This window comes from Lycorma delicatula, chromosome 8 (assembly GCF_047948215.1).
Source record: "Lycorma delicatula isolate Av1 chromosome 8, ASM4794821v1, whole genome shotgun sequence".
Lineage (NCBI taxonomy): Eukaryota > Metazoa > Arthropoda > Insecta > Hemiptera > Fulgoridae > Lycorma > Lycorma delicatula.
Genome location: NC_134462.1, coordinates 27,537,170 through 27,565,053, shown reverse-complemented (window position 1 = coordinate 27,565,053; position 27,884 = coordinate 27,537,170). Strand labels below are relative to the sequence as shown.

At 31.0% G+C, this 27,884-nt stretch overlaps 1 protein-coding gene across 1 annotated transcript in view; it reads right to left on the bottom strand.

The window, feature by feature from the left end:
• Nucleotides 1-27,884, bottom strand: part of LOC142328666 (cytosolic non-specific dipeptidase-like) — a 50,490-nt gene that overhangs the window by 9,058 nt on the left and 13,548 nt on the right. Inside the window, exons 2-6 of the mRNA XM_075372569.1 lie at nt 27,040-27,091; nt 16,748-16,922; nt 8,725-9,000; nt 5,377-5,606; nt 753-951 (exon numbers count right to left, since the gene is read on the bottom strand). Coding sequence (XP_075228684.1) covers nt 753-951; nt 5,377-5,606; nt 8,725-9,000; nt 16,748-16,922; nt 27,040-27,086 — 927 coding nt within the window. The 5' untranslated portion in view covers nt 27,087-27,091. The remainder of the gene's footprint in view (nt 1-752; nt 952-5,376; nt 5,607-8,724; nt 9,001-16,747; nt 16,923-27,039; nt 27,092-27,884) is intronic.

Below are 27,884 nucleotides of genomic sequence, written 5' to 3'. Positions count from 1 at the left end.
ATATCAATTAAAGAAGTTTAAGGTGACAATATGCATCCATCAAAAATGGAACAATGCTATTGAAAATTTAAAGCTAGAAGAAATAACATCCTTGATGATAAAGGAACTATGCATTTGGTTAACATTACAAACGATTTTCTGTTATATTGATGAATTTATCCGTCAGGTTAAGTATCATGCAACTGAATATGTTCATAAAATTTTTTCTACACATTTCTTACAACAAAATCTATGAAAAAAAAATGTATTGAATCGAATCAGAAATAATGTTTTTTTTGGATGTTGCATGAACTAAAAATATTGGATCTCTTGAACAGCTTACATAGCTCACAGATATATATCCTCAGGATATCACTAGATCCAGATTTTATATCCTAGAGAAGTCCTAATAATGTTAAGAAACTTGTCCAACAATAACCCAGAATATATAGCTAGGATAAACGTAGGCTATCCTGGGGATTTTTTTTGTGCTGTGTGGATTCCATAATTTTGCCACAAGAAGCATTAATCTAACATTAGACTCAAAGCTGTTTAAAAAAACACCAAAAAACTGTAATCTGATCTATTATGAGAAAGGATTGCAAACATCAAATCCAAAATTACAGCATACTCCAGTATTCTTCTGATATCTATAGTTATCAATGAACATTTTGATACATACAAGAGGTAATTATGTGAACAAAATCTATTCACTTTTAAATAAGATACTACTTTACTAACTAGAACTTAAAAATACAAATTAAATTACTAACCTTATCTTCTTTATGTTTTAATTCATTACATCCAATAAAACACTTGTACTCGTTGATACAAAAATCAATTTCTTCATATAACTTCAATTCATCCTTGCTTACAGGTTCAACATCATCAAGTATACCAGGAACCAAAATTTCTCCTTTATCATCTAGCAGAGTGTTCAAAAGATAAATTAAATCTGTCATCGCCTCTGAACTAAAACAGATATTAAATAATGAAGCTACAATTATCTCTGTAAATTAAATAAATACAGAATTTCTAAGCAATAATGAAAGTGAGAATTTCAGTGATTGTGTTTACTTTTTAGACAAGCATTTACAAGATCAATTAATGAAAGCAGACAAATCAGTTAAAATTTATTAATAAACTAGCTGACCTGGTAATGCTTAGTTTGCTAGATTTGAGTACATATATATAAATATATATATATGTATAGAACATATATGTGTAATGAACATTAAAAAACTGAACATTACGGAACTTCACAAAATTTAATCTTTCCCTTTTTCCCTTTTTCCTCTTTCCATTTTTCGCAAAAATATTTCTTTTTACGTAACTAATATTATTCTGAATGTGAACCAAATCAGAACATAAATGTAATTTTTCTAAATATCTCAACCCCAACGCCATCTAGCACATCCATTTTTGCCAAGATATTTCTTTCCATGTAATTAACACATATTCTGAATATGAGCCAAATCGGATCATAAACACAATTTTTTGAAATGTCTCAATCCCAGCACCACCTAGCAGTTTCATTTTTTGCCAAGATATTTCTTTCCATGTAATTAACACATATTCTGAATATGTGCCAAATCAGATCATAAATACAATTTTTTGAAATGTCTCAATCCCAGCACCACCTAGCAGGTCCAAACTTATTCAGAAACCTTCGCGGGCATGTGTACAACAACTCACCAAAGTTTCATCGCAATTGGATGAATGGTATAGGAACACATACGGGACAAACATTCATTTTTATATATATTATATTATTATACATTTATGCAGTATAACAATGGTTATTTCCATCACAACAGGCAATATAATGGATATTCCAAAAATGATTCGACCTTAGAATGAGGCATAATCTACATATGGGTAAATTTTACAATACTTTATTTGTTAGAATGGAATACTGAACTACTGTTAAGCTGTACTATAGCAGTTAAAATAACCTTGTTTTATACACAAGTACCCTTATAATTTCAGTACTCTTTCCCTTGTACTGTCTCAAGGATCATCACGTGAATTATAAGACTTATTTCAAATACAAATTTTACAAACACGTGAAAGATAGATTTTAATTTGAAAATTTCCAGTCTGGAATTTTAAATAAATCTATATCAATTTTGAAAATTAGATTTCATGAGAGAGTGTGAGAATCAAAAGGGCTGACACTGACCAACAATTTTAACATAAAAAGTTCTTGAAAATATAGGATATTTAATTTCCTCAACCAGATCTCACCTTATTCTCACAGATTTGACCAACAATAGCTACTGCTTTCAGAGGTATAAAGAAGTTAAAACTTCACCCTTACTGTAACTGATACAATAATACTGCACCAGTATTTCTGATGAAATGAAACAATTAGACCATGAAAAAATTAGCAATATAGTTTCAATGAAACTAGTTAGTTTCAATGAAAATAGGATTGAGATGCTAGATTGCATTTATTTCAGTGAAAATACTTACTTTTACAGATTACTGTCAAAACAGCCAAAATAGAGTAGTGAAATCATCACATTTTCCACAAAAAATCATTACACATACTTAAAAACTAGTTGCTGGTATGAAATCTCCCACCAATACTTAACAGGTAATTTTTTATACGACTACATATGGTGAAGTTTATGAAGATTTATTCTAACAGCTAATTTTAAAGTTAGAGAAAAACAAAACAGAATTATATAAAGATGCAGCTTAGACACAGCTACAGGTAAAAAATTTAATGTTGTAAAAATCTCCCTTCATAATTGGATATATGTCTGTTTTAAGTATATGTAAACTATAAATAAAAATGTATTACAGATAAAGATTAATAAAAAGTAAAACCTTTTAAAAATCAGAACCTAACACAACCTCATGCAAAATTAATATTGCAACTACTGCTGGAAACCAGTGCAATATTGATGGAATAAACGTTGAAATAGTTTAGCAATTGAAATGAACAGTTGGGTGTAGAGAAACGTCTACTGACATGTGAGGCTGCTGCCAGGCTTTCTTGCAAATGATAATTTATTCCACATTTTAAACTTTACATGTTTTATTTAAAACAGATATGTTCCATCTCTCTATCAGGAGTTAAGTATTTATAATTTCAGTGGTATCAGTACTTCATGGAATTGTTATTCTTAATAAATTTAACATTTTTAAATATTATTTAAACAGTTGCACATTATTGTTTATTAAACACTGTTTAATATCTGTCAGATGATCTAATAATGTAAGGCAAAAAATGAAGCTTTCTGTAACTTGCTACCTGAATTTAAAACTGTAGATAATGGAATACAATGTTGAAGTCTCAAAATAATGTTACCCACCATTTCACTGTTAAAAGTCCAATTGTTTTAAAACGTAGTATTTATTGTAAATAATTTTAAAATTACAGTAGCAGTGTTGTCATTGTTTCTCATATTAATCATATCTTTGCAAATTAATCATATAATTCTGTAAATATTCTGAAAAATATTTTTTTTTTAATTCAGTTAAATTTTGAAAAGATGTAAACAAATGCTTGGGCTATATTCAAACAGGTTCTGTTTTTAATCAGTGAATGAAATCGTCTTCAGAATTCTTGTTTTCTGATGGAACTGTAGAAACCATGATAGAATGAAACGTTTCTATACGTCTATGTTGCAAATAGCAAAGAGGTATTATTATTATTCTACAAACTTTTGTTTCATTTTTTTGGACCTTTTCTTTTTTTGCATCTTTGTTTCTGTTATAGTGTCTTTTCTTTAGTTTTAATTAATATTAATTTGTTTTAATTGATTTTTAATATTTCAAGATTAAAATATAAAATTGAAAACTCAGTAACAATCAGATATTGGAAATCACAATTTTAGTTTTTTTTTTTAGCAGCATTTGTTATAACACATGAGGAAAAAATAATGATTTTTAAAAACAACAACCTTGAAAAAAGTAAAAGAAATTTCGTTTCATATGATGTCAAGTCAGTTACGAGGGTAAATCAAATATAAATGGAATTTTTGTTCCTGAGTGTCTATGGTTGGTAGGACTGGGCCCATGCTTCTTGTATACTTGGGTGGAGTCATTAGGAGTGAGGAGAGCCGGCCATTCCACACTCCCAACCAATTCACCAGTAACACTCACAATGTCGGAGCAACAGGTCCACTCCTCCACTGCACAATGCATAATTATAAAATTTATTTCTCGTGAAGGAGTTCAAGTGACAGAAATTTTCCGGAGATTAACTGTACACTTCAAGGATCAATCATTGTCAAGGACTCGTGTGTTTACCTGGAATAAAGAGTTCAAGAAAGGCCAAGAATGAGTGAAAAATCAGCAACACGATCGCTGTCCTCAGACCGCATTACGGACGAAAACATTCACACAGTTTGAGACATTCTTGAAGACGATCGACGAGTGAGAGTAATCTGAAATTGCAGAACAGGTCGGAATAAGTTATGGGAGCTGTCAAGTGATCATTATAAATGACCTACAGTTCTGTAAAGTGTGTGCCAGATGGGTCCCTTGGCTTTCAACTGCAGATCAGAAGTTGAGAGATTTGGAGGTCTGTCAGAGGCTTACAGTAAGGTTTGCGAAAGAAGGTGATGCATTTTTAAGTCAGATCGTCACCTGCAATGAAACGTGGGTCCACCACTACACTCCCCGTTGAAACAAGCCAATATGGTAGAGGAAAGGGGAGGCAGTCCCAATGGAAGCCAAGACTCAACTGACAGCTGGCAAGGTTCTTTCAACCATTTTTTTCGACCAGGAAGGCATTATGCTCATTGATTATTTGCATGAACGACGCACAATCAATGCTGTTTACTACTGCGAGCTGTTGAACATGATATGAGACCAAAATAAAGTAAACCGCAAAATATGAGACCAACCGATTTGAGAGGCCATCTCCTCCACGACAATGCCAGACCCCATACTGCAGCTCTAACAGTCTCAAAACTAGAAGAAATGCACTGGACTCAACTTGATCATCCTCCCTAAAGCCTGGACCTATCGCCCTGCGATTTTCATTTGTTTGGGCCGCTTAAAGAAGCTCTAGGAAGGCAACGATTTGAAGATGATGAGGGCATGGAGGGATTCTTGTGCAATTGGCTCCTGACGCAATCATCTTCATTCTACGATGCTGCAATAAAAAACCTTCCTTCTAGCTGGGAAAAATATATTTCTAAAGCAGGAAATTATGCAGAAAAATAAATTATATTAGCCTTTTATTTTTCAAAAAATACATTTAAAAAAAAATAAAATCTTGTTTATAATTGATTTACCCTCGTAAAATACTTCACAAGATGCTTCTTGAAGTCTACCTAAATAATAATTGATTCTTTCTGTTAATCATTTCATTTCATTTCCATATATTTCTTAATGCTAACAAAATAAGGTAAATATGAAACAAAAAATTCAACTAACACGCTTCCACCAAATGATCCACTATGAAGATCCTTAGCAGCACATTCTACTTCAACAGAAAAATAAGCCAATCCTCGAAGTCCATAAGTAAGGCACGGTGTACTCGATCCTAACCAGTAGTTATCTGATATACAGACATAATCAACATCTTTTAAAAAATCTTCTTTTTGAGCAATCAATAATTCTTCTAAACCCGTACTACTAGATTCCTCCATTCCTTCAAATACAAACTGAAATAATCATAAAAAAAAATCAAAACTTTCTATAAACTAAAATTTCTTCATCATATTGATGTTCTTTGCTTTTCAGAACACTGGCTGGGATGAACTGATCAACAAGCTGCCATCCAGCATTTTAGTCAAGCTAACTCTTTTTACAGGAAGAATTTGAGTCATATAGGAACATGAGCATTTTTTTAGAATACATTATTTTTTTTTAGAAATAGCACAAAATCTAAATGAATTAATACTGCAGATACTAAAATCCTGTGCTCTGAACTAGTTAGAATTTCTTAAATAAAACTAGTTTAAGATAATGTTTTATGTTTTTTATTGATCACAAGGAGAAGCTGACTGTTTTTAATCTACATTATTATTAAATGATTAATAAACAATGTGATGGTTTGATGATGGAGCAATTAAATACTGATACATTTCAAACAATTGCCCTAAAGTAATAGACTTAATCACTCTTCTACTTCGTTAATGTTAAATATAAATTATTCACTACAGTGACTTAAAATTATTCTACCCTTACTAATATATGTTCATCCATAATCAATAAGAGTAGAGGTTTAATATAAGATAGTTTCACTTTGAATATCAAATCAAAACAATACCTCCTGGATTCCAAATGGTCATGATAACTTTCTGAAAACTGATAAGTAACTCCTCAGAACAGGTTTACAGTGGTGCCATTAGTCTCAACAACATATTAAATATCTCTTAAATATTTTGCAGTATCATTTTGTTTCAGTAAATTTTTTTTCCAATAAAAGAATAAACAAAAACCAAAAGTTTAACCTAACAACTGCCTAAACAACAAACCTAAGCAAATGTTGTGATCAATAAACATGACTTTTCAAAATTCATGTCCTAGCATTTTCAGTCTCTTTACTGGCCATCTTTAGTAACTAGTGCTGCTGTTATCACTCTGTGCATTTTTATACATTTCACCAGGTGAATAAATCCATTAACTAATTATTCTAACAATAAACATTAAGATTTTATTCTACTATAAAGAACACTGATTTCTTCAATCATAAATTAAAACTGGCAATTTATCAAAATTATTGCAATTAATAAAATCTTACAGTGGAATGGAATGCTATGGATTATATTAATTTCTAATTTAAGTACTTATATATTTCTTTTTATTTAGTAAACTCAATTTCAAATCTAAGTTATTATATTATTACTGATATACAATTTTTCAAAAATGAGTTTTTTAATTTGTGATAATTCAACTCCAATCCATAAATAATGAATAATTATTCATTTCTACATCTTCCTTACTTGAAAATTTATCTTCATTATTTTTAAAATGGAATTTATAATCCGTTTATACGCCTAAATGTGTTCTTGATATTATTCCTTAGACTTATATTAGTCATTCCCACATAAATTTGATACAGAAATTCCATAATTCTTAATTCCATCATATTCTTGTCAGAAATAGTTAGATAAATTATCAGTTACAATTTTTGATTAAAGAAAGAATTTCCTTCTATATTTTTAGTCAATTAAATATGGATTTCTTCACCTAATGAAGCAGTTTGTACTACGGAAGTCCTAGTGATAAAGAAAAATCTTCCAACAAAAAGCAATATGTAAAATATTGGTTTAAGAATTTATATTCTATTAACTGAAACGAATTTTAATAAAGTGTTTGTTAATTTTTTGTCTTTATATGGTAGTTTCTTGTTAAGTGAAGAATATAATTTTGTTATTAGTTTTATTTATAATTTCAATTCATAAGATGGTTGGCAAATGTAGACTCTATTACTATAAAAGGCTTTTAAAAGTATTTTATCTTTATTTCAAGGTGTGTTCTGTTTGACCATTATGAAACAATGTGTAATTAAAGGAATTCAATATATACATTCCAGGACATTATGTTTATTAAGTGGCTGCATTCTATGTCTAACAATTAACTTTATTTTTTGTTCTAATGACCACATAGTGTTCAGATTCTTTTTATTTGCGAGATACTTTTTCTGAGTCTTTATTTGCATATATGTTAACATGACATTGTTATGTCATTTATGTTTTTCATTTCTATTTATTTTATATAGGAATATGGTTGATATACCTGCCACATGAAACAGGTGTGTCACATATTCTGTAGAACATACTGCAAAAAGCAGATAGTTTATATGAAGCTGTGATATGGTTTTAGATGTTGTGAATGAAAGTGTCTCTATCATTAACAAAATGTTGTCAATGAAAGTATCAAATGTGTTTTATGAATATTTTAAGAAAGTATGTTTTTACAAGGTGTTTTCTATCATTGTTAAAGTGCTGTCAACATTGAAGAAGTTATCTGTTTATGTGTTCATATTCAACTGTAAAGTTTAATTTGTAGTGTATTTAACAACACAATAATAATTCAAAAAAAATAATACAATTTTAAAAAATGGGTCATCCAATTTTTTTAAAACAATTTTCAAAAAAAATATGTAAACTTTTTTTCGCTTTCTAAGCAAAACCTAAGCATAAATTAGAACAAGCAGTTAAGACCATAATTATTTTTAATGACAATAACGTCCCAGAAAATTAAAATTATTTATCATTTTCTTTAAATTGACATTTTAATGATGTACTATTTTTTAAAGGGATATGACCACAAAAAGAAAAAAAATTATATTTCTCTTTTCTTCTCAAAAATATGTTTTCCAGGGGTTGATTACATAAAAATTTTGTTTCTTTACTTCATCCAAAAAAATTACCAATCATAACATTCACAATATGATGATGCACTACAAAAAATGTTTACAATTTTTTTATCTTTTGACTCAAAAGAGAATGAACTGTATGTTATCCTGTTAATGTTGACTACAAAAGAAACTTAGGACATCACAAGCAGCAATCAGAATTATAATTCTGTCTGATTTGTTTCTATGAGACATGGACATCTAAGATGCAGTTATGAACAACAAATATTGAATTAAATAATAATAACAAAAAGTACAAATCTATCTATATATTTAATAACTTGCCCACAAAATTTTTTTAAATTCATATCATGAAAATATTAGACAAAAAATAATAAACAGATAAAACAATTTGCAAACAACATACCAAAATATAATTGAAAAATATATTTAGGATTACTATTGATTAAACATACCTTAATATTCACAGGAATCTTTTCATTTAATTTTTGATAAGCTTCAACAGCATGTAACCAAGCAAGAACAGGTCCTTTATCATCTGTAGAACCCCGACCATAGAGTTTACCATTCTTTTCAACTAATGTAAATGGTTCTGTATCCCAGCCATCTTCTTTTTGAGCTGGCTGCACATCTAAATGACCATAAATTAAAACTGTCTTCTTGTTACTATCTTTACCCAATTGACCCAGTATTACAGGAGGAAGTTCAATTTTTCCCCCATCATGGGAAGTCTAGAACAGAAATAATAAGAATAATTATTTTTCGTGACAATAATGTATCAGAAAATTTTAATTATTTACAATTAAACAAAAGTAAGATGTTACATCAAACACTATCTATGTACAAGGCACGTTCATAAAATAAGGGCCGTCAACTTATATTTAAGTATTAGTCGGTCTGAACACAGTTTCACACATGCAGGGTCATCTATCGGCTATTTACAAAGCCACTGCAGATGTTGTTTTGATTCAGTAATCGTTTACCTGCCAGTGAATGCAGATCGTAACATTCACGACAATCGTTTCTCCCACCAGTTGTGAAGTGCATGCTGTGATTTGATTTTTGTGTGCAAAAGGATCTTCAGCTACTGAAATTCATCAGGAGTTGTGCTTATTGTATGGACCTACAATAATGAATGAAGGAAAAGTTAGACAATGGTGTCGAGACTTTAAAAATGGCCGCACAAATGTGCAAGACGAAGAGTGGAGTGACAGGCCCAGTATTCAGACCAACAAAATCATTGAACAAGTGAACTGAAAACTGTGATGTAATTGGCGATTGATGATTAGTCCTCTGGCTGATGAATTTCTGCATGTTGGATGCACCTCTATCTACATGATTGTCACAGAAAAGCTTGGATATCACAAAATATGCGCAAAGTGGGTACCGAAAATGCTCACTGACCAACACAAACAGCAAAGAATGTTCAGTGGACAAGCGTTTTTGGACCGCTATCAACAAAATGGAGATGGTTTGTTTTCCCACATTGTTATGAGCGACAAGACATGGATATCCTATACCAATGCAGAATCGAAACAAGTCAATGCAGTGGTGCCATTCAAGTTCTCCAAAACTGAAAAACTTTTGAAAGCCATTTCTATTCTAGAGTCAAAAAATGTTGGCTATGTTTTTTGAGACAAAAAGGGCATCATTTTGGTTGATTTCATGGAATATGAGAATAATTACAGCTGATGAAATGCTCACCAAACTGAGATGTGCAATCCAAAATCAATGATGTGAGAAGCTGTTGTCTGATATAATCCTCCTTCACAACAATGCACATCCTCAACCGCTGCCTAAACCAAGAAGATTCAAGATTTTCATTGGGAACTTTTTGACCACCCTCCATATAGTACCGACCTTTCACCTAGCAACTACTTCGTCTTGTTGCATTTAAAAAAGTGGCTTGGTGAACAATGGTTTGGAAAAGACAAGGAAGTCATAACTGCCATTGTCAACTGGTTCAATTCCCAGGCAGCAAACTTCTATGCAGAGGGGTTAAAGAAACTGATGCAGCGTTATGAAAGGTGCTTAGAACTAAATGGTGATTATGTGGTAAAGTGAAGTAGATATGTAGTAAACTAAAATTGTAAGTAAAAACCTTTTCTCATAAGTAAATTTTTTTTAATGACCAAATGCTCGTTACTTTATGAATATGCCTTGTACTTTACATTTTAGGTAAAACTGAACTTAATATAGCTTTGCAGATTGCGTGCGAGAGACAGACTGATAGGACAGGTGGAACAGTTAGATAGTTACTCATTCCTTTACGAAAACATCTCGTATAGCTCCATATACTTACATAGTATGCAGTACATTGTCAGAGTTGTATTGGATAGTTAATAACGCAGTAAGCCAGCCATCAGCTTATGTGCACAGCAAAATCAAACAATGCTAAAGCCTAGAAAGTACTAGGATATCTGATAAATAATGCAAAATGTGACAATACTATTAAGTTGACAATCCAATCCCAATGAAAATAAATATAATAATTGAAGTATTGAGGAATCAGCAATACCCATTACTCCCCTAGTGTACGCTACTAAATTGACTCTTGTCAATTCTCAGGTATTGTTACAGTCGCAGATCAAAAATATTATATGAAGTTTGTGGTCAACAGTAACCCACAGTTCAATTTACTTATTTTGCTACTTGCTTTAATGAAGAACGTGTAACCAAAAACCATGACACAGATCAGGAAAGCTGATAACATCAGTTGAGCAAAGTGTGAAATTTGTCAGTCAGACTTTCTGAAAATTTCTTTAAGATTGGACAGTTAAATGTGAAGAGATATAACCAACTTTCAGGATTCTACTAATATCAATATTCTGTATATAAAATGATGATTTGCAGAAAAGGAACATTTTAGACTGATGGCTTTTCACTTTCTTGACTGTTTAATAGAAGTAGAATTACCTAGATGTTGCATCACCATTAAAACTAATATTTGTAGTTAAAGGCCATCTATTTCCCTAATTGCCACTAGTGATGAAACGCAGAGAAGACATTGAAGCAAAGTTGAAAATCAGTAAAATAAGAGAAAAAGTTCACAGTTACCCAAAAAATTTTGACAAACACAATCAACAATCAAATAATGATTTCATTAAAAATTATTTCACTAACGTGAAATAATTTTTTATGTTTCTCTATCTTTTTCTACTTTGCTTTTTTGTGTCAATTATAAATTTTTAATCAGAACTTCAGTGCAGCACACTCATTTTATACAATAAAAATTTATTTAAAAAACCATGTTAAAAGTGATAAATAGTCCCATATACTAACATTAAAACTAAATCATGATCTTATTTGTAATTTGCTTCAGGTACATCCAAAATAATATCCAAGAGAAATCTGCTAGTACATTAGTGCTCTATTTACCTTTGTAATAGTTCTCCCTCAATGTATTACCCTAGTAAAAACAATTACCATGCTCATTCATATACTACTGCAAGAAATAAAATCCAACAAATCTCGCAGCAGACAATTTTCTGTATTCACAAGAATGCGGAAAATGAATTTTTAACCACATATTACATCCTATAATTCTATATGAATTGTAAGTTTATCCACAAACATCCTTTTAATTTTGTAATCTACTGACACCCAGAAAATCTTTGAATGTCTATTTTAAATGCTGTCTAGTAACAAGTTTTACATTACACAGCAAGGAATTGAACATCTCATTTTCAGCCAGTTAACTAACGAATATCCTTTTCTTTTTTCAATTTTTTTTTACTCACATTTTGAAAATTTTTGTTTTAAATATAGGAAATTACAAATTTCTTTCAGTAGTGTTTTTATAAATATTTGAAGTAACCCCAATTTAATGTGAAGAAGCAGCAAACACATTATTTTTCAGATTTAACTAGGGCCTCATAAGCAATGTTTTTTCAGCTGCAGTTATTTTGTTTCTTCTGATAATATTGACTCAAGATTGATCCTGAGCTCAGCTGTCCTATTCATAAATAAAATACAGTACTTATTATATCCTAAGTGCATCCCAAATAAAAGAGCTATTACTTTAAAACTCCAGACACATTCCACATATATCATCTATAATTTATTTATTAAATTTTTATATCGATTTTAATAATATATAACCTTTTCAAATTAATATCATAAATTTTTAAAATATCCACACTTATTAAATAAATATTTTTTATTATTATTATAAAGCAAATTGCTTTAAAACTATATTTGGATAAATCTACAAAAAGGTGCAACTCATCAGAATTATAAGTTTGCTCTAATTATAAATTAAGATCATTGACATAAGTTCAAAAGGTTAATTTTTTTCATAAAAGTACTGAGAAATATCTTTTTGACAATTACAACAAAGTATTAATATGTTATCTTTTTAAAATAAATTCCAACTTCCAATCTTTATCCAAAATATTCAGTTTCACTTTTTTTAAGTTTAAACCACTAGCCAAATCATTTAGTTCTTACAAAAATATGTGGCTGACTGGATTGTAATAATTCCATAATCCTCATATAATATTGATATACATAGATGATATATATCAATAGAACATTATCTTCACTTCTTAATCATTACTTTCAAACAAAAGTTTTCTGGAACCTTGGAAACTGGCAGAACTTTGCTATAAGACACAGAGAAAGAAATTTCAGATAGACTGGATTAACAATGTGATTTTTTAGTTCACGTGAAACCAAAGAAATACCAAATGAGAGGGTTTTTCTGTATCTTTTAGACATCCTCTTAAAATGACTCCTGATTAATGCAGATTAGAAGAAAAGTTACCTATCTTACAGCAGAAATATAGCCGATAAGTTACTTAAATTAAAGATGGGATTGCTACACTTCTAGTTGTACAGTGAACTAAAAAATAACAAAGAATTTGGACTGGTACAAATCTGCTGCCAACCAACCACAATGTTGATAACTGAAAAGAAAAAGGCAAATAAAACGTCATCTCTGCTTTCAGTGTTAAGCCATTTGCCACCACACAGCTGATATAAAAAAGGTGTAGTGAAAAAAATATATAAATTTATGATACAAAACAGCCAGATATTCTGTATTAAATATAAACTACATTTTTCCATACCATTTTCAAGGCTGTATCAATTTCTTTTTTTATACTATTTGGCAAATATAATATTTTTTATTTAACAAATAAAACCTCCTCTATGAATCATGAGACCTTGCTGTTGGTGAGGGGGCTTGAGTGCTCAGGGATACAGAGTAGCTGGACCAAAGGTGCAACCATATCGGAGAGGTATCTGTTGAGAGCCAGACTAAGGAATGATTCCTGAAAGAGGGCAGCAGCTCTTTCAGTAGTTGTTAAGGGCGTGAGTCAGGACGACTTAAACGGCCGTATCAACATCACTCAGTCCTCTGAGTACTGCGCAGCTGAAAGCAATGGAAAACTACAGCTGCTTTTTTTCCAAGAAAATGTGGCTCTCTGCATTTTCACATAGCAATAATGGAGGCGCCTTCCTTGGTAAAATATTCCGGAGGTAAAATAGTCCCCCGTTCGGATCTCCGGGTGGGGACTACAAGGAAGGGGTCACCAGAAAATTAAAAAATAACATTCTACGAGTCGGAGCGTGGAATGTTAGAAGCTTAAAAAAGGTTGGTAGGCTAGAAAATTTAAAAAGGGAAATGGGTAGGACAAATGTGGATATAGTAGGAATTAGTGAGGTTCAGTGGGAAGAGGAAGGCGACTTTTGGTCAGGTGATTTTAGAGTAATTAACTCAGCGTCAAATAATGGGCAGGCAGGAGTAGGTTTCGTGATGAACAAGAAGATAGGGAGGAGAGTGGAGTATTTCAAAACGCATAGCGATAGAATCATTGTAATAAGGATAAAATCAAAACCTAAACCGACAACGATTGTTAACGTCTATATGCCTACAAGCGCCCATGATGATGATGAGGTAGAGTGTGTATACGAAGAGATTGATGAAGCAATTAAACACGTAAAAGGAGATGAAAATTTAATAATAGTTGGAGATTGGAATGCAAGCATTGGAAAAGGCAAGGAAGGAAATATAGTGGTTGAATACGGGCTGGGCAAAAGGAATGAAAGAGGGGACCGACTTATAGAGTTTTGCACGAAGTATAATTTAGTAATTGCCAACACCCAATTTAAAAATCATAATAGAAGAATATACACTTGGAAAAAGCCAGGCGATACTGCAAGGTATCAGATAGATTATATCATGGTTAAGCAAAGATTTAGAAATCAACTCGTTGACTGCAAAACTTACCCTGGAGCAGACATTGATAGCGACCATAATTTGGTGATAATGAAATGTAGATTGGGGTTTAAAAACCTGAAGAAAAGGTGTCAGATGAATCGGTGGAATTTAGAGAAGCTTGAGGAAGAGGAGGTAAAGAAGATTTTTGAGGAGGACATCGCAAGAGGTCTGAGTAAAAAAGATAAGGTAGAAAATGTAGAAGAAGAATGGGAGAATGTTAAAAAGGAAATTCTTAAATCAGCAGAAGCAAACTTAGGCGGAATAAAGAGAACCGGTAGAAAACCTTGGGTTTCAGACGATATATTGCAGCTGATGGATGAACGTAGAAAATATAAGAATGCTAGTGATGAAGAAAGTAAAAGGAACTATCGGCAATTAAGAAATGCTATAAACAGGAAGTGCAAACTGGTGAAAGAAGAGTGGATTAAAGAAAAGTGTTCAGAAGTGGAAAGAGAAATGAACATTGGTAAAATAGACAGAGCATACAGGAAAGTTAAGGAAAATTTTGGGGTACATAAATTAAAATGTAATAATGTGTTAAACAAAGATGGTACACCAATATATAATACGAAAGGTAAAGTCGATAGATGGGTGGAATATATTGAAGAGTTATACGGAGGAAATGAATTAGAAAATGGTGTTATAGAGGAAGAAGAGGAAGTTGAGGAGGATGAAATGGGAGAAACAATACTGAGATCTGAATTTAAGAGAGCATTAAAAGATTTAAATGGCAGAAAGGCTCCTGGAATAGACGGAATACCTGTAGAATTACTGCGCAGTGCAGGTGAGGAAGCGATTGATAGATTATACAAACTGGTGTGTAATATTTATGAAAATGGGGAATTTCCATCAGACTTCAAAAAAAGTGTTATAGTTATGATACCAAAGAAAGCAGGGGCAGATAAATGTGAAGAATACAGAACAATTAGTTTAACTAGTCATGCATCAAAAATCTTAACTAGAATTTTATACAGAAGAATTGAGAGGAGAGTGGAAGAAGTGTTAGGAGAAGACCAATTTGGTTTCAGGAAAAGTATAGGGACAAGGGAAGCAATTTTAGGCCTCAGATTAATAGTAGAAGGAAGATTAAAGAAAAACAAACCAACATACTTGGCGTTTATAGACCTAGAAAAGGCTTTCGATAACGTAGACTGGAATAAAATGTTCAGCATTTTAAAAAAATTAGGGTTCAAATACAGAGATAGAAGAACAATTGCTAACATGTACAGGAACCAAACAGCAACAATAACAATTGAAGAACATAAGAAAGAAGCCGTAATAAGAAAGGGAGTCCGACAAGGATGTTCCCTATCTCCGTTATTTTTTAATCTTTACATGGAACTAGCAGTTAATGATGTTAAAGAACAATTTAGATTCGGAGTAACAGTACAAGGTGAAAAGATAAAGATGCTACGATTTGCTGATGATATAGTAATTCTAGCCGAGAGTAAAAAGGATTTAGAAGAAACAATGAACGGCATAGATGAAGTCCTACGCAAAAACTATCGCATGAAAATAAACAAGAACAAAACAAAAGTAATGAAATGTAGTAGAAATAACAAAGATGGACCACTGAATGTGAAAATAGGAGGAGAAAAGATTATGGAGGTAGAAGAATTTTGTTATTTGGGGATTAAAATTACTAAAGATGGACGAAGCAGGAGCGATATAAAATGCCGAATAGCACAAGCTAAACGAGCCTTCAGTAAGAAATATAATTTGTTTACATCAAAAATGAATTTAAATGTCAGGAAAAGATTTTTGAAAGTGTATGTTTGGAGTGTCGCTTTATATGGAAGTGAAACTTGGAGAATCGGAGTATCTGAGAAGAAAAGATTAGAAGCTTTTGAAATGTGGTGCTATAGGAGAATGTTAAAAATCAGATGGGTGGATAAAGTGACAAATGAAGAGGTATTGCGACAAGTAGATGAAGAAAGAAGCATTTGGAAAAATATAGTTAAAAGAAGAGACAGACTTATAGGCCACATACTAAGGCATCCTGGAATAGTCGCTTTAATATTGGAAGGACAGGTAGAAGGGAAAAACTGTGTAGGCAGGCCACGTTTGGATTATGTAAAACAAATTGTTGGGGATGTAGGATGTAGAGGGTATACTGAAATGAAACGACTAGCACTAGATAGGGAATCTTGGAGAGCTGCATCAAACCAGTCAAATGACTGAAGACAAAAAAAAAAAAAAAAAAAACAAATAAAAAAAATTTCTTAGTAAAAAATCAACTAAATAAACTGCTGTACCTGAAAACCTATCTTCTGTAGTTCAACCACAGCACCAAGTTCCTTAAGTTTATTTGCTGTCCATTCAACCATTCGAATAACATCTTTTCGTTTTTCAACACTTGCAGATACCGAAGGTATTGCAACAGCTTCCTTCAGTCTTTCAATATACAAGTCTTTATTAACATCAACAAATCTATGAACAAATCAAAATATTTAAATTTTCAGACGAGATGACAGTAATAAAATTTAACTGAAACAAATTATGTTCATTAATACAAATTTAAAAATTTGTAACTCAAATAATATTTTTTCCATAAATAAAACAAAACAATTTTATCAAAGCAGTTGCAGATATTTGTAATGCCTTCAGTTGAAAATATGCGTTTTCATAACATGGCATATGTCCAATAATCTAAGAGTTAAAACATGGATAAGTCTGGAACTGATGTATCACGACTGAGATGTCAAGAGTCAGCTTGAAAACCAGTACTGTTCAATTGCTATTTAATTTTACAGTTCTTTTAAATACATATTTTCAGTCGCATATTAGATTTTAAAACAGTTATTGCTTGAAAAAATGATTCTTGTGCATTTCTGCGCAATAAAACCAGCTTTTCATTATTTTTATTTTGTTTCCTTTTGCCCTGCTCAAATAAATACCCAGTCATCATGACTCTCAAAGGTGGTAATGCTACCTGAATACAGCCGAACAATATTGGTAACAATAGATACTGCAGATAAAGTAACATGAACATTCCAACTTGCAGCACCATAACAAACCAAGCTTCTAGCTTGCCCCGTTCAAATTTTTTCAACCTTAAATTGAGCATAACTCAAGAACAACTCGACCAATCTTATCAAATTTTCACATGTCCAACATGTAGTAGATAAACTACTACAGCATATCTAATTTCAATAAAATTGATCAAGTAGTTTTGGAAATTTTCAAGCCACAAAATTTTATACATAGGCCCAAATATATACATATATTGTTGTCGAATGGCTTCGATGGCACGTGGCACTTTAAAACCTTTTGGTAGCCCTGAGAAGGGCTGATGTTTTCGATGAATGACTTCGATGGCACGTTGCAATTTAAAACCTTGTGCTAGCCCTGAAAAGGGCTGTTTGAGGTTTCTGGAGTGGTGCCTCTGAAAAGGGCTGTTTTTGCGTTAGCTCTGAGAAGAGCTGTTGGGAAACAGAGGTCTAATTTTTCAGCACATTACTGAAAATATAAAGTTTACTGACTGCATAAATCTGATGTAGAACATATCAATAGAAAATACACAATAAGGGCTTCTTATGGATCACAAAGGATATGCAGAATATTTTTTGAGGAGCTCTCATCACTGAAAATTTTGCTAAAACATTTTTTCCACTTACTACAATCCTCACTGATCCAGTTCATAAAAAGTATTTATTAGATTAGTGGATTTAACAAATGGAAAAATCTTGTAGCAAATATGTTAACTTAGTTATTAAAAGCACAGCTGAAAAACCTTTCTTCCACAAATGAATAATCAAACAAATTAATTGTTATCAACAGAACCAGACCTAGAACTCTCCTAGGTCCTGGAGAAGACAGTTAATTGCCTCAATCAGAGGCAATCCTTCTGCAAGTTAATACTGAAGGAGGCCTCCTTCCCCCTTTCCTCATCCTTCACTCCTTCCCTGATTAGTTACAATGGGAACAGTGTTAGTGCTATCCTCCCACTTCCATCTGTATAGTATCATGTTAGCATCTTCTAGTAACTGGTGAGTATTGAGCTCAGTGGGAAGGTATTTCTGCGAGATAGTCAAGGGCTGTTTCTTATCTATCTGGAGGTGCACAAAAGCTGAACTATAGATTGAGATGCCCACTGGGAATACCTGGCCTCCAACTTCTGCTGAAGTCTACATATATGCACAGTTTTTCTGTTCTGTTGAAACAGTACTGAAAAGATTAATTTACTTTTTTATATTATCAGCCATATGTTATGTACGACAAATGTAAGGATTGTAAGGTAAACTCACAATATTCAAAGTTGCTCACAAAAATGGCATGCCCCTTCAAAGATTAACAATCATCCCGTGCCAGGTTTCTGTTGCCGTTTGTTATGTGCTAACCCCTACAAGTATCACTTTCACTCTACTAACTGTAGGAACTGGCCATATAATGAATATAATCTCTACAGGGAATGAAATTCTGACTAGTGCAACTTATGCCTAATCATACTTTTCATGCATCATAATCTTAAAAATGCTGAGGCAGACAGTATAAAGCAACAAATTCTCAATCTGTGGTAAGCAATTAATTATATACATTCAAAAAATAAATAAATCATTATTGAGTACAAAAATGATTACGAATTTTGAAGAGAAAAAATTGTTTTAATGAGGGGAGAATTATTATATTTTTACCATATGATAATTACCAATATTTATAACTAATAATTTCTTTAATTATAATCATAATTTAAATCAGACATATAAAACATAAAAAACCATTGAAATGAAAAAAATAAAATGCATTTTAAAAAGCTTTCTTGTTATAAAAGAACTAACTACTTAAAAAATTACAATAAAACATTTCCATTAAAGAAAGTACATTTTATCTTTGAAGGATTATTAATAGATTCTGCATCAACATTAGTAGCAATCAATGTCACAATAGAGATGGGCAGACTGAAAACAATAACTAATTAATGACTCACAACATAAATTACTGTCAGCTACACAAAATTGTCAATATATTTTGTCTACCCACAACTGTATGCTGAAAAGTATTTGATTTCTTACTGATGTTTCTACATCTATTTCAAATAAATGAAATAGACCAAACTGAAAAATACCTTTTAACTGCCTTTTTTTACCGTATAAGCTCAAAGCAAGTACTTGTTTTTATATGGAATGGAAATTTTGTAATTAGCACAACAAATTACATTATGTGCTTTTCATTGTAATAATGATTTTTTTTTATTCAATGCACATAACGTGATCAATTTTAAAAGAAATTTTTTAAACATTAAAATACAATTTTATATTATTTTTCAGATTGATAAAAACTTTTCCTACTTTAAAAATAATTAAAACTATGATTATGTTTAAGAAAATTTAAATAAAGCACATTCCTAAACAAAACAAACATTTTTTCACTGAAATATGCATTTACTTATACAACAGTAGTAGCACTTTCTGAGTTGTAAGAAATAAATTAAATAAAAATTAGAAATACAAAAGTTTTTTTTTAATAGCAGAAATGTAGGCTTAAACAACTTAATAGAATAGAATTATATAAATCATTAAAGAAAAAATTTAATTGCTAAAAGTAAGTATGAATTAATTTTCTCATATTTAAAAAAAAAAATAGACAAGCTTTCAAGAAAGGGTTATAAAGTAGAATGGCTACAAAAAAATTATCTCTAGTGAAACATCTATGTTTATTAAAAAAATTATAAAATAAACATTATTCTACTGGTTATGCAGAAAATTCTTGCTGATTTCTGTTCGTCACAATTCTGGGATTTTTCAGACTGGCAAGTAATGTTTATGTATGATAATAACTTCAACTATATGGTACATTCTCTGAGTCACTCAATCATCATAACATTTTAAGCAATAAACATCAAGCTGTGCATTTTTTACAACCTCAATATGGCTAACCAAAAACAACTACTCTAGTATGTTTATTGAACAAGTTTAAACTCGGTTCTAATGTATCAGAGGCCTGTCAAAAAATTACTATGGCAGTGAGAGAAGATGCCATTAACGAACATGCTGCTCAAAATCAATTCCTAAAATTTACTTCAGTAGGTTTGATGAAGTACCCTGATCTGGAGATTATTAACACCAAAGATGTGACAGAGTCAAACAAAAATTTTGCTTATGTTTAATGGACTTCTATAGGAGTCATTCATCACAAACATTTATTAGTGAAGGAAAAAGTATCATTGCTAACATCTACTATGATCAGTTGGAAAGAGTTCAGGAAGAATTATGAAAAAAAAAACAGCAATCACTGGTAAACAGAAATAAAGTTTTGTTTCTTTTGTTTCTTCAGGTTAAAGCCCAATCTAATGGGCAAAGAGAATTCAAGGTAGTACCACTTAAATGGGAGATTATATCCTACCCATCATATTTAGTAGACCTATCACCAATAGATTTCCACCTGTTCCGAGTCTAAAATACAAGAACAATCGATGTTCAACAATGAAAGGGATTTGAAAGTGTCAAAATTTTAGTAAAACAAAAAATTTTTATAAAAACACCAGTCATAATTTATTAAACCATTGTGAGAAAATCATAGAAAGTGAAAATTCACAATTTAATGAACAAATTCATTTAAAAAAAGAACTTCTTTAACTTTTCACATGAAAAATAACAAAAACTTTTTTGGGTACCTTATACAAAAGATTACTTACAATAAAAAAATGTAGTTTTATTTTAATTCCATGATGCTGTTTTATACTGCAGTGTGGCATTTGCATTTAATTTTTAATAACAAAATAAAGTTGCTTAATTTCTTTATTATTTCAAACATGAAACACAGTGCCGATTGTTAAAACTATTACAAAATACTTTTTTGATACAAGAAAATCAAAGTTATACAAAATACAAATAATAAATCATAGTTCAACTTCCTACAACACAATAAATAAATTTTCATCACTATAATTTTGATAGAAATTTATCTCTAACATCCTGTAAATTTTGGTTTTGTAATCATTCACCTAAAAATCAACAGTTACCATTTTTAGCGATTTTTCTTGTTAGAGATTCAAATAATGGTCCTGCAACTTCACTGTTACATGGGGTGAACAAAATAACAAAAATTTTAATTTTTATCAAAATCAGTTTACTTATTCTTCTGTACTGATGTTGTCCCCTTCACAACAGTACCACCAGAAATGTGACAAACACACTTACGCTACAGTCTCTTCAAATTCTCAAAGTATTTGTGAAAAGCATATTTCAAGTAGCCACTTAGCCATTTTTGTGTTTATTGAGCGATTTTTTCTTTATTTCATCTATTGTCACAAGTCATTGTCCCAGTATTCTCTTAATCAGCGGGAAAAAGAAAAAGCACAGAGTGCTATATCTGGAAAATTGGAGGCTGCGGCGTCAGTATGGTTTATTTTTGACTAAACAATCATGAGAAGAATGATATGTAGTATTATTGGGGTGCTTCCCCAAGAATATTTTCCCAAAAATCCAAGAATATTTTGCCCACATTATGTAGTTGTTTTCTTCTTCAGACTGCCTCAAGTAAATGGCATAAAACTGTTAAATAATACTGTTTGTTGACTGTACAACCTTGCAGTAAGAATTCATAATGGATAATGCCAAAAAAAACCCCAGTAAGGAGAACCTTAACATTCTACAGAGGTTGGTGTGCTTTTTTCAGTCTTGGTTCTCAGGAAGCTTCCATTGGAATAATAGTATAATAACCATAACTGTACTCTAATGTTTCATATCTGTTATGACACATTTGAATAATTCTAGGTCATCAGTGCTGCCAGCTAATAATTTTACTGAAGTTTTTATAATGTTCCATCTGTTGAAAATTCAAGTTTTGAAAAAAATTTTGCTGTTACTCATTTCATGCCAAACATGTCAGTCAAAATTGTTTCACTTGAGCCATAAGAGATTTATTCCTCTTCAGCAACTTCTCTAATAGTGATTAGACTATTTTTAAACAAGATGTCCTTTATTTTGTTGATATTTTCGGTTTTTGATGCGTTAGATATCCAGCCATTTTGACATCTTCAATATCTTCATGATCTTCTTGAAACCATTCATACCACTCGTAAACCATTGGTGTCAACATAACATTCTTGCCAAAAGTCTTTTCTAACATCTTCAAGACTTCAGTGACTTTATTCCGTTTTTAACGTAAAATTTAATGCAAAATTTTTATTCTATAATTTTCAAACAAAATAAATCACCATTTATAACAGAATAAATCCTAATTTTTCAGCAACCGATTTTGAATTATCCGACTATGACTAAAATACTGTCATACACTATATGTGAGTATGGCTGAAAATACTGATATATACACAATAGACAGAGCTGCTATTGCTTGAGGAAAAAAACAAATTCAGTCAAAAAGACATAGCATGCAGAATTTAAAAAATTCTCATTATTTCTCATCACATCTTGTTAGCACTGCTCATACTTTGATCAACTCCAGCTCACCCAGCTTCAACATAAATTGTCTTATGATTTGCATTACAATACACCCCACTCCCATCATGTCATTACAGCAAAAATTCTTTAAGAATAGCATTATCATTATTCAGTAAAAGTTCCTTTAAGTATAAAAACAGAATAAACAACTTTCTAAACTGATGCCAAACATCCAGACTAAAATTTTCTAATGGAAAATTCACAGAAAACAGGACTGATCAATATCAAAACCATGCAGTTTTTTAAACATGGATATTTTTTTACATGCACTAAAAATGAATAAGTAATAAAAAATTTTATCAAATGTGACAAATGGTAAACAGCCTACTTAACTGCAAACCATTTACGATATATGTTTATTTTCAACAATAATAATATTGTTTAAAACATCAAGTGGAATAGCTGAATGAAAAACATAATATTTTAATTTCTTACAATAATTATAATAAAATAACCATATTACTGATGTTTACAACCCTTAAAAAATATATTTCATACCCAGAAATGTTCATAACTTTTAGTACATCTCATAAAAATACAGGATTTGAGCCAGCTTCTTTATAAAACAGAACATTATTGATTAAATTAAAGATCATTAATTAATAAGGAATGACCAAACTTTAGAGCACAAAAAATAGAATAATTACAATTCATAACACAGAATTATTTATAATCAACAAGAAGCTGATGATGAGAAAAATAACCAGCATCAGTAGGATAGGCGAGATTAGAAAAAGGCATGACCTTTAATAACCGATTGATTTCAAAAGTAATAGGAAGTCTTTTCAGAAAATAACAACGTTTTTAATTACGCGCCAACAGAGATACTTAGTAACATGTGGTTGGCAGCATTGTGTTCCAACCTCCTCTGTAACCACATGTTCTTGGATTATTGATAACTCATTTAGTTTTTGTATCATTTAGTATTTTTGTAATGTATGATTTTCAGGAGCAACAATACACGTAAAATTTTGCATGAAACTGGGGAAAACTTTCAAAGAAACATTTCAACTTTTTAAACAAGCTTACAGAGATGCTGGATCTCTGGATTGTACGCAATGTTACAAATGGTTTTCACAATTTAAAAATGGTTGTCAGTCAATTGAATATTACCTTGACCAGAAAGTTGACTTCAATTGATGACACCCACATTCAAAAAATCAAGGATCTAGTGTATCCAAATCACAGACTGACTGTCAGACAATTTGCAGAAGAGATTAGTGTCTCAATCGGATCATGCTGTAACATTTTAACCGAAAAACTGAACATGTATAGAGTTGCAGCCAAGTTTCTCGTTTGATGACCAAACAACCTAAACAACATAAAGTAAACATTTGTCGGCAGCTTCTTGAACAAACTAATGATGATGAAATATTCATGCAAAGGATCATAACGAAAGATGAAAACTGGATTTACAGCTACGACATGGAGATAAAAGTTCAATAATCACAATGGATTGGCAAAGAACCTTCACACCCCAAGAAAGCATGTCAGTCTCGATCCAGTGTCAAAGTGATGTTCTCTGTTTTTTCGATTTTAATGGAACTGTGCATTTTGAATTCTTGCCTCAAAGTGAAACAGTGAACAGTGCGTACTATCAAGGCGTTTTACAACGGTTATGTGAATAACAAAAAGAGACCAGAATTGTGGTGAGACAACTCATGGTTCTTTCACCATGACAATACATCCACACATCAAGCTTGTCAATTCATCAGTCTTGTGCCAAAAATCAGATGACTGTCCTCCCTCATACTAAACACACCTGGCTCCTTCCGATTTTTTCTTATCCTGAAATTAAAATCGGTGATGAAAGAACACCGTTTTGAGACTAACGATGAATTAAAGCAAATTCATCAAGGACCTTAAAGGCCACTTCAAATGAAACTATCCAGGACTGTCACCGGGAAAAGTGTTTGAGTACAGAGGGTAAGTACTTTGAAGAGGACAAGGACCAATAATCTGTCAAATTAATAATAAAGATTAAAAAAATAAACTTTGTTATTTTCTGAACAGACCTTGGATAATTGATTTTTCCTAAAACTTCCTACTTATCTGTAGCTACCTATTGTTCTCATTGTTATAATTGTAGGATCAAGGTGGCATATAGGGTTAGGGCTTGCCTTCTTGTAAGGGAGATACAGTTTTTCCAGTCAAACCAACTGTATTTTGACACTACTATATTATCTCCTCAGCACTGTCTCCTGGCTAACATTTGTTAGGTTCCAATTAATAATAAATCCTGGTATGGTGATCCACAGATGTACAACCAGTACGCAAGCAAGGAATGGAGCTGGCTAATCTTTAAATCAAAAAAATTACGTGGAGATTTTTGGAATTCCACACATATCAATCACTTTTGTAGTGAACTTCATGCACTATATAAACAGAGACCTTTTTTATTATTATTAAATACAATCCACTATATTTCCATATAACACATATAAGATTTATTTAATGTCTTCCAAAAATCTGTCATTCATTAAACAGCAGGTCTGAATTGTCACAGGAAATAAATTTGAAATCATAAAGAATAAATAAAATTTTAACAAGTTATATATTTTTATATAATATTTGAATGATGCAATAGCAACAATAAAAAATGAGGAAAAAAATTGCAAAATTTTAAATAAACAAAATGAGATACATAGTTAATTTACAATAGTGCTTAATACAATTAATTAATGATTTATAATAGGACTTAATAATCTGAGACTACTTAATTACTAATAATTTTCTGCCAACAAAGTCCATTAAATATTAGTAACAGTGAAAAGTAACTTAATACTTAGTGCATTTATAAACTATAATTTTTTTTTTAATTTAGACTAAGACTTATGTAACACTGAATGTGTTTTTATGTCTAGGATAACAAATGTAAATTCATTACTACAATCAAGTAAACGTTTTTTTACTCCACGTATCATCTACATACTAAAAAGAAAATTACTCAAATATTTTCCACTGAATAGTAGCATCACCGACACTATGCTAAAACATCGAGAATCACTCACTGTGTGATAGCATTCTATATATATATAGTTTTTTTTTCTTTTTGATTGATGATCTCATCACATAGCTTGAAGCTTGTCCTTGGTGGGATATGGAAATGGACTTTTACAGCGTATGAGAAATGCTATACCTGATTCAGATTCGAACCTGGACCTCTTGATGTAAGGCCAAGATAGTACCACTTTGCCAAGGAGATGTTCTCTTGAAATATAAAAATTTGTAGTCTAGAACTAGGGTGTTAAAAATTAGTAAAAATATTCAAGTATGAGTAGGATTTAAAGTAGTATGTTAATCTTTTCTCAAGATTGGAAATCTCCATATTTTGTTTTTTTCTGAGGATTTTTGTGCAATTAATTTTAAAAATAGTTAAACTAAGAATTATAACTTTCTTTCCCATTTACCATTGGGAGTTAACATCTTTAACTATGCTTTCTGATTTAGCAATTTTTCTGCTAAATTAAATCTATAACCTAAATTATACATATACATTTTTTTTAAATTTAATTTGAATTTTATACTGAATATAACCTTAAGCAGTTAAATTTGTGATTGATTGTTCTTCTCTTTTTACTCTATCATATATAAAATAGTTATTTTAGATACTTAGAATACAATTTTATTAATAAAATCATAATAAAAAAGAAAATAAACAAATAAATAAGTTAAACATTTTATAAAATAACTTTTTTTATACACATGTTATATCATTAAAAAAAAATTATTTACATAATTTATTAGTTTTACTGATTAATAAATAATTATATTTTCAATCTATATATTATCATCCAAATAACTTATCAGCCCAATTACTTTCTTCAGATGAGACGACTGTGGTGCTAATCTAAAACAATGAACCCATCTTTATAAGTGGGATAATTAGGCAGGTCTGATGTTAGACTTCTCCCACAAAACATTTTTTCACATTCAATAAAAGCAGTTACAGTTTAGTTCTACTGTTACAAGGATAAAACTAAATAACAGATAATACTCAAATGAATAAATAACACTTCTTTATATAATATACATAAAAGATAAGATAAACAGCATCACTTAGAGCAAAACAATAGGAATTAAATATGATGAATAATATTTAATTTTCATACTTTGTTTATATGATAACATTTAAAAATACTTACTCAAAAATGTTTTGAAGAACTTTAGGTACTTCCGACATGGCTCTCATTAAACCTGAAAAAATGAAAGTACTAAATCTTATTATTTAAATAACTAAATAAATATTAACAAGTTTTAAGTTATTAGAAAAAAGCAGTAAAAAATTTTAATTAACTAAGATGACGTGGGTGAAAAGTTCCAGGACTCACATAGATATGGCATTAATATGCTTAATTTCTCGATGGCATCATATACCATTTAAGCTATACTAGTGAAGCTATACCACTTAATATAGTATTTACAGTCTGTCAAAGTGGAGAATTTGGGTGTTTCTTTGAAAATGGAAAAACTGGAAATTCATGCAGTGATTAAATACATTTTCTGAAATCCTTTAAGTGCAAAGGAAATTAAAGAAAAACTTGATACATTGAGAGACTCTTCATCATCAAATACAACAGTTAAAAGCCGGGTTGTAGAGTTTAAATGGGTCCAACACACACTAGCGATGAACCACACAGTGAACCTTCTGAAGTGACTATGCCAGAAAAAGTACATAAAATCATTTTGGAAGATTGACAAGTAACAGTGAATGAGTAAGCAGAATCTGTAGGTATGTCAACAGAACAGCAACAGTGCATAACATTTTGCATGAACATTTGGGCTGTGCGCTATATGGATGCCATGTTTGCTCATGCCCAACCAAAAAACAGTGCCAAAAAAAAACAAAACATTTCAAGCAATTGTCTTGAGCTCTTTCAGCACAATTCAGAGGAATCCTTAGGTCGATTTGCAATGGTTGATGAGACTTGGGTTCATCACTAAAATCCCGAGACAAAACAGCAGTCAAAACAATGAGTTGAAAAAATCA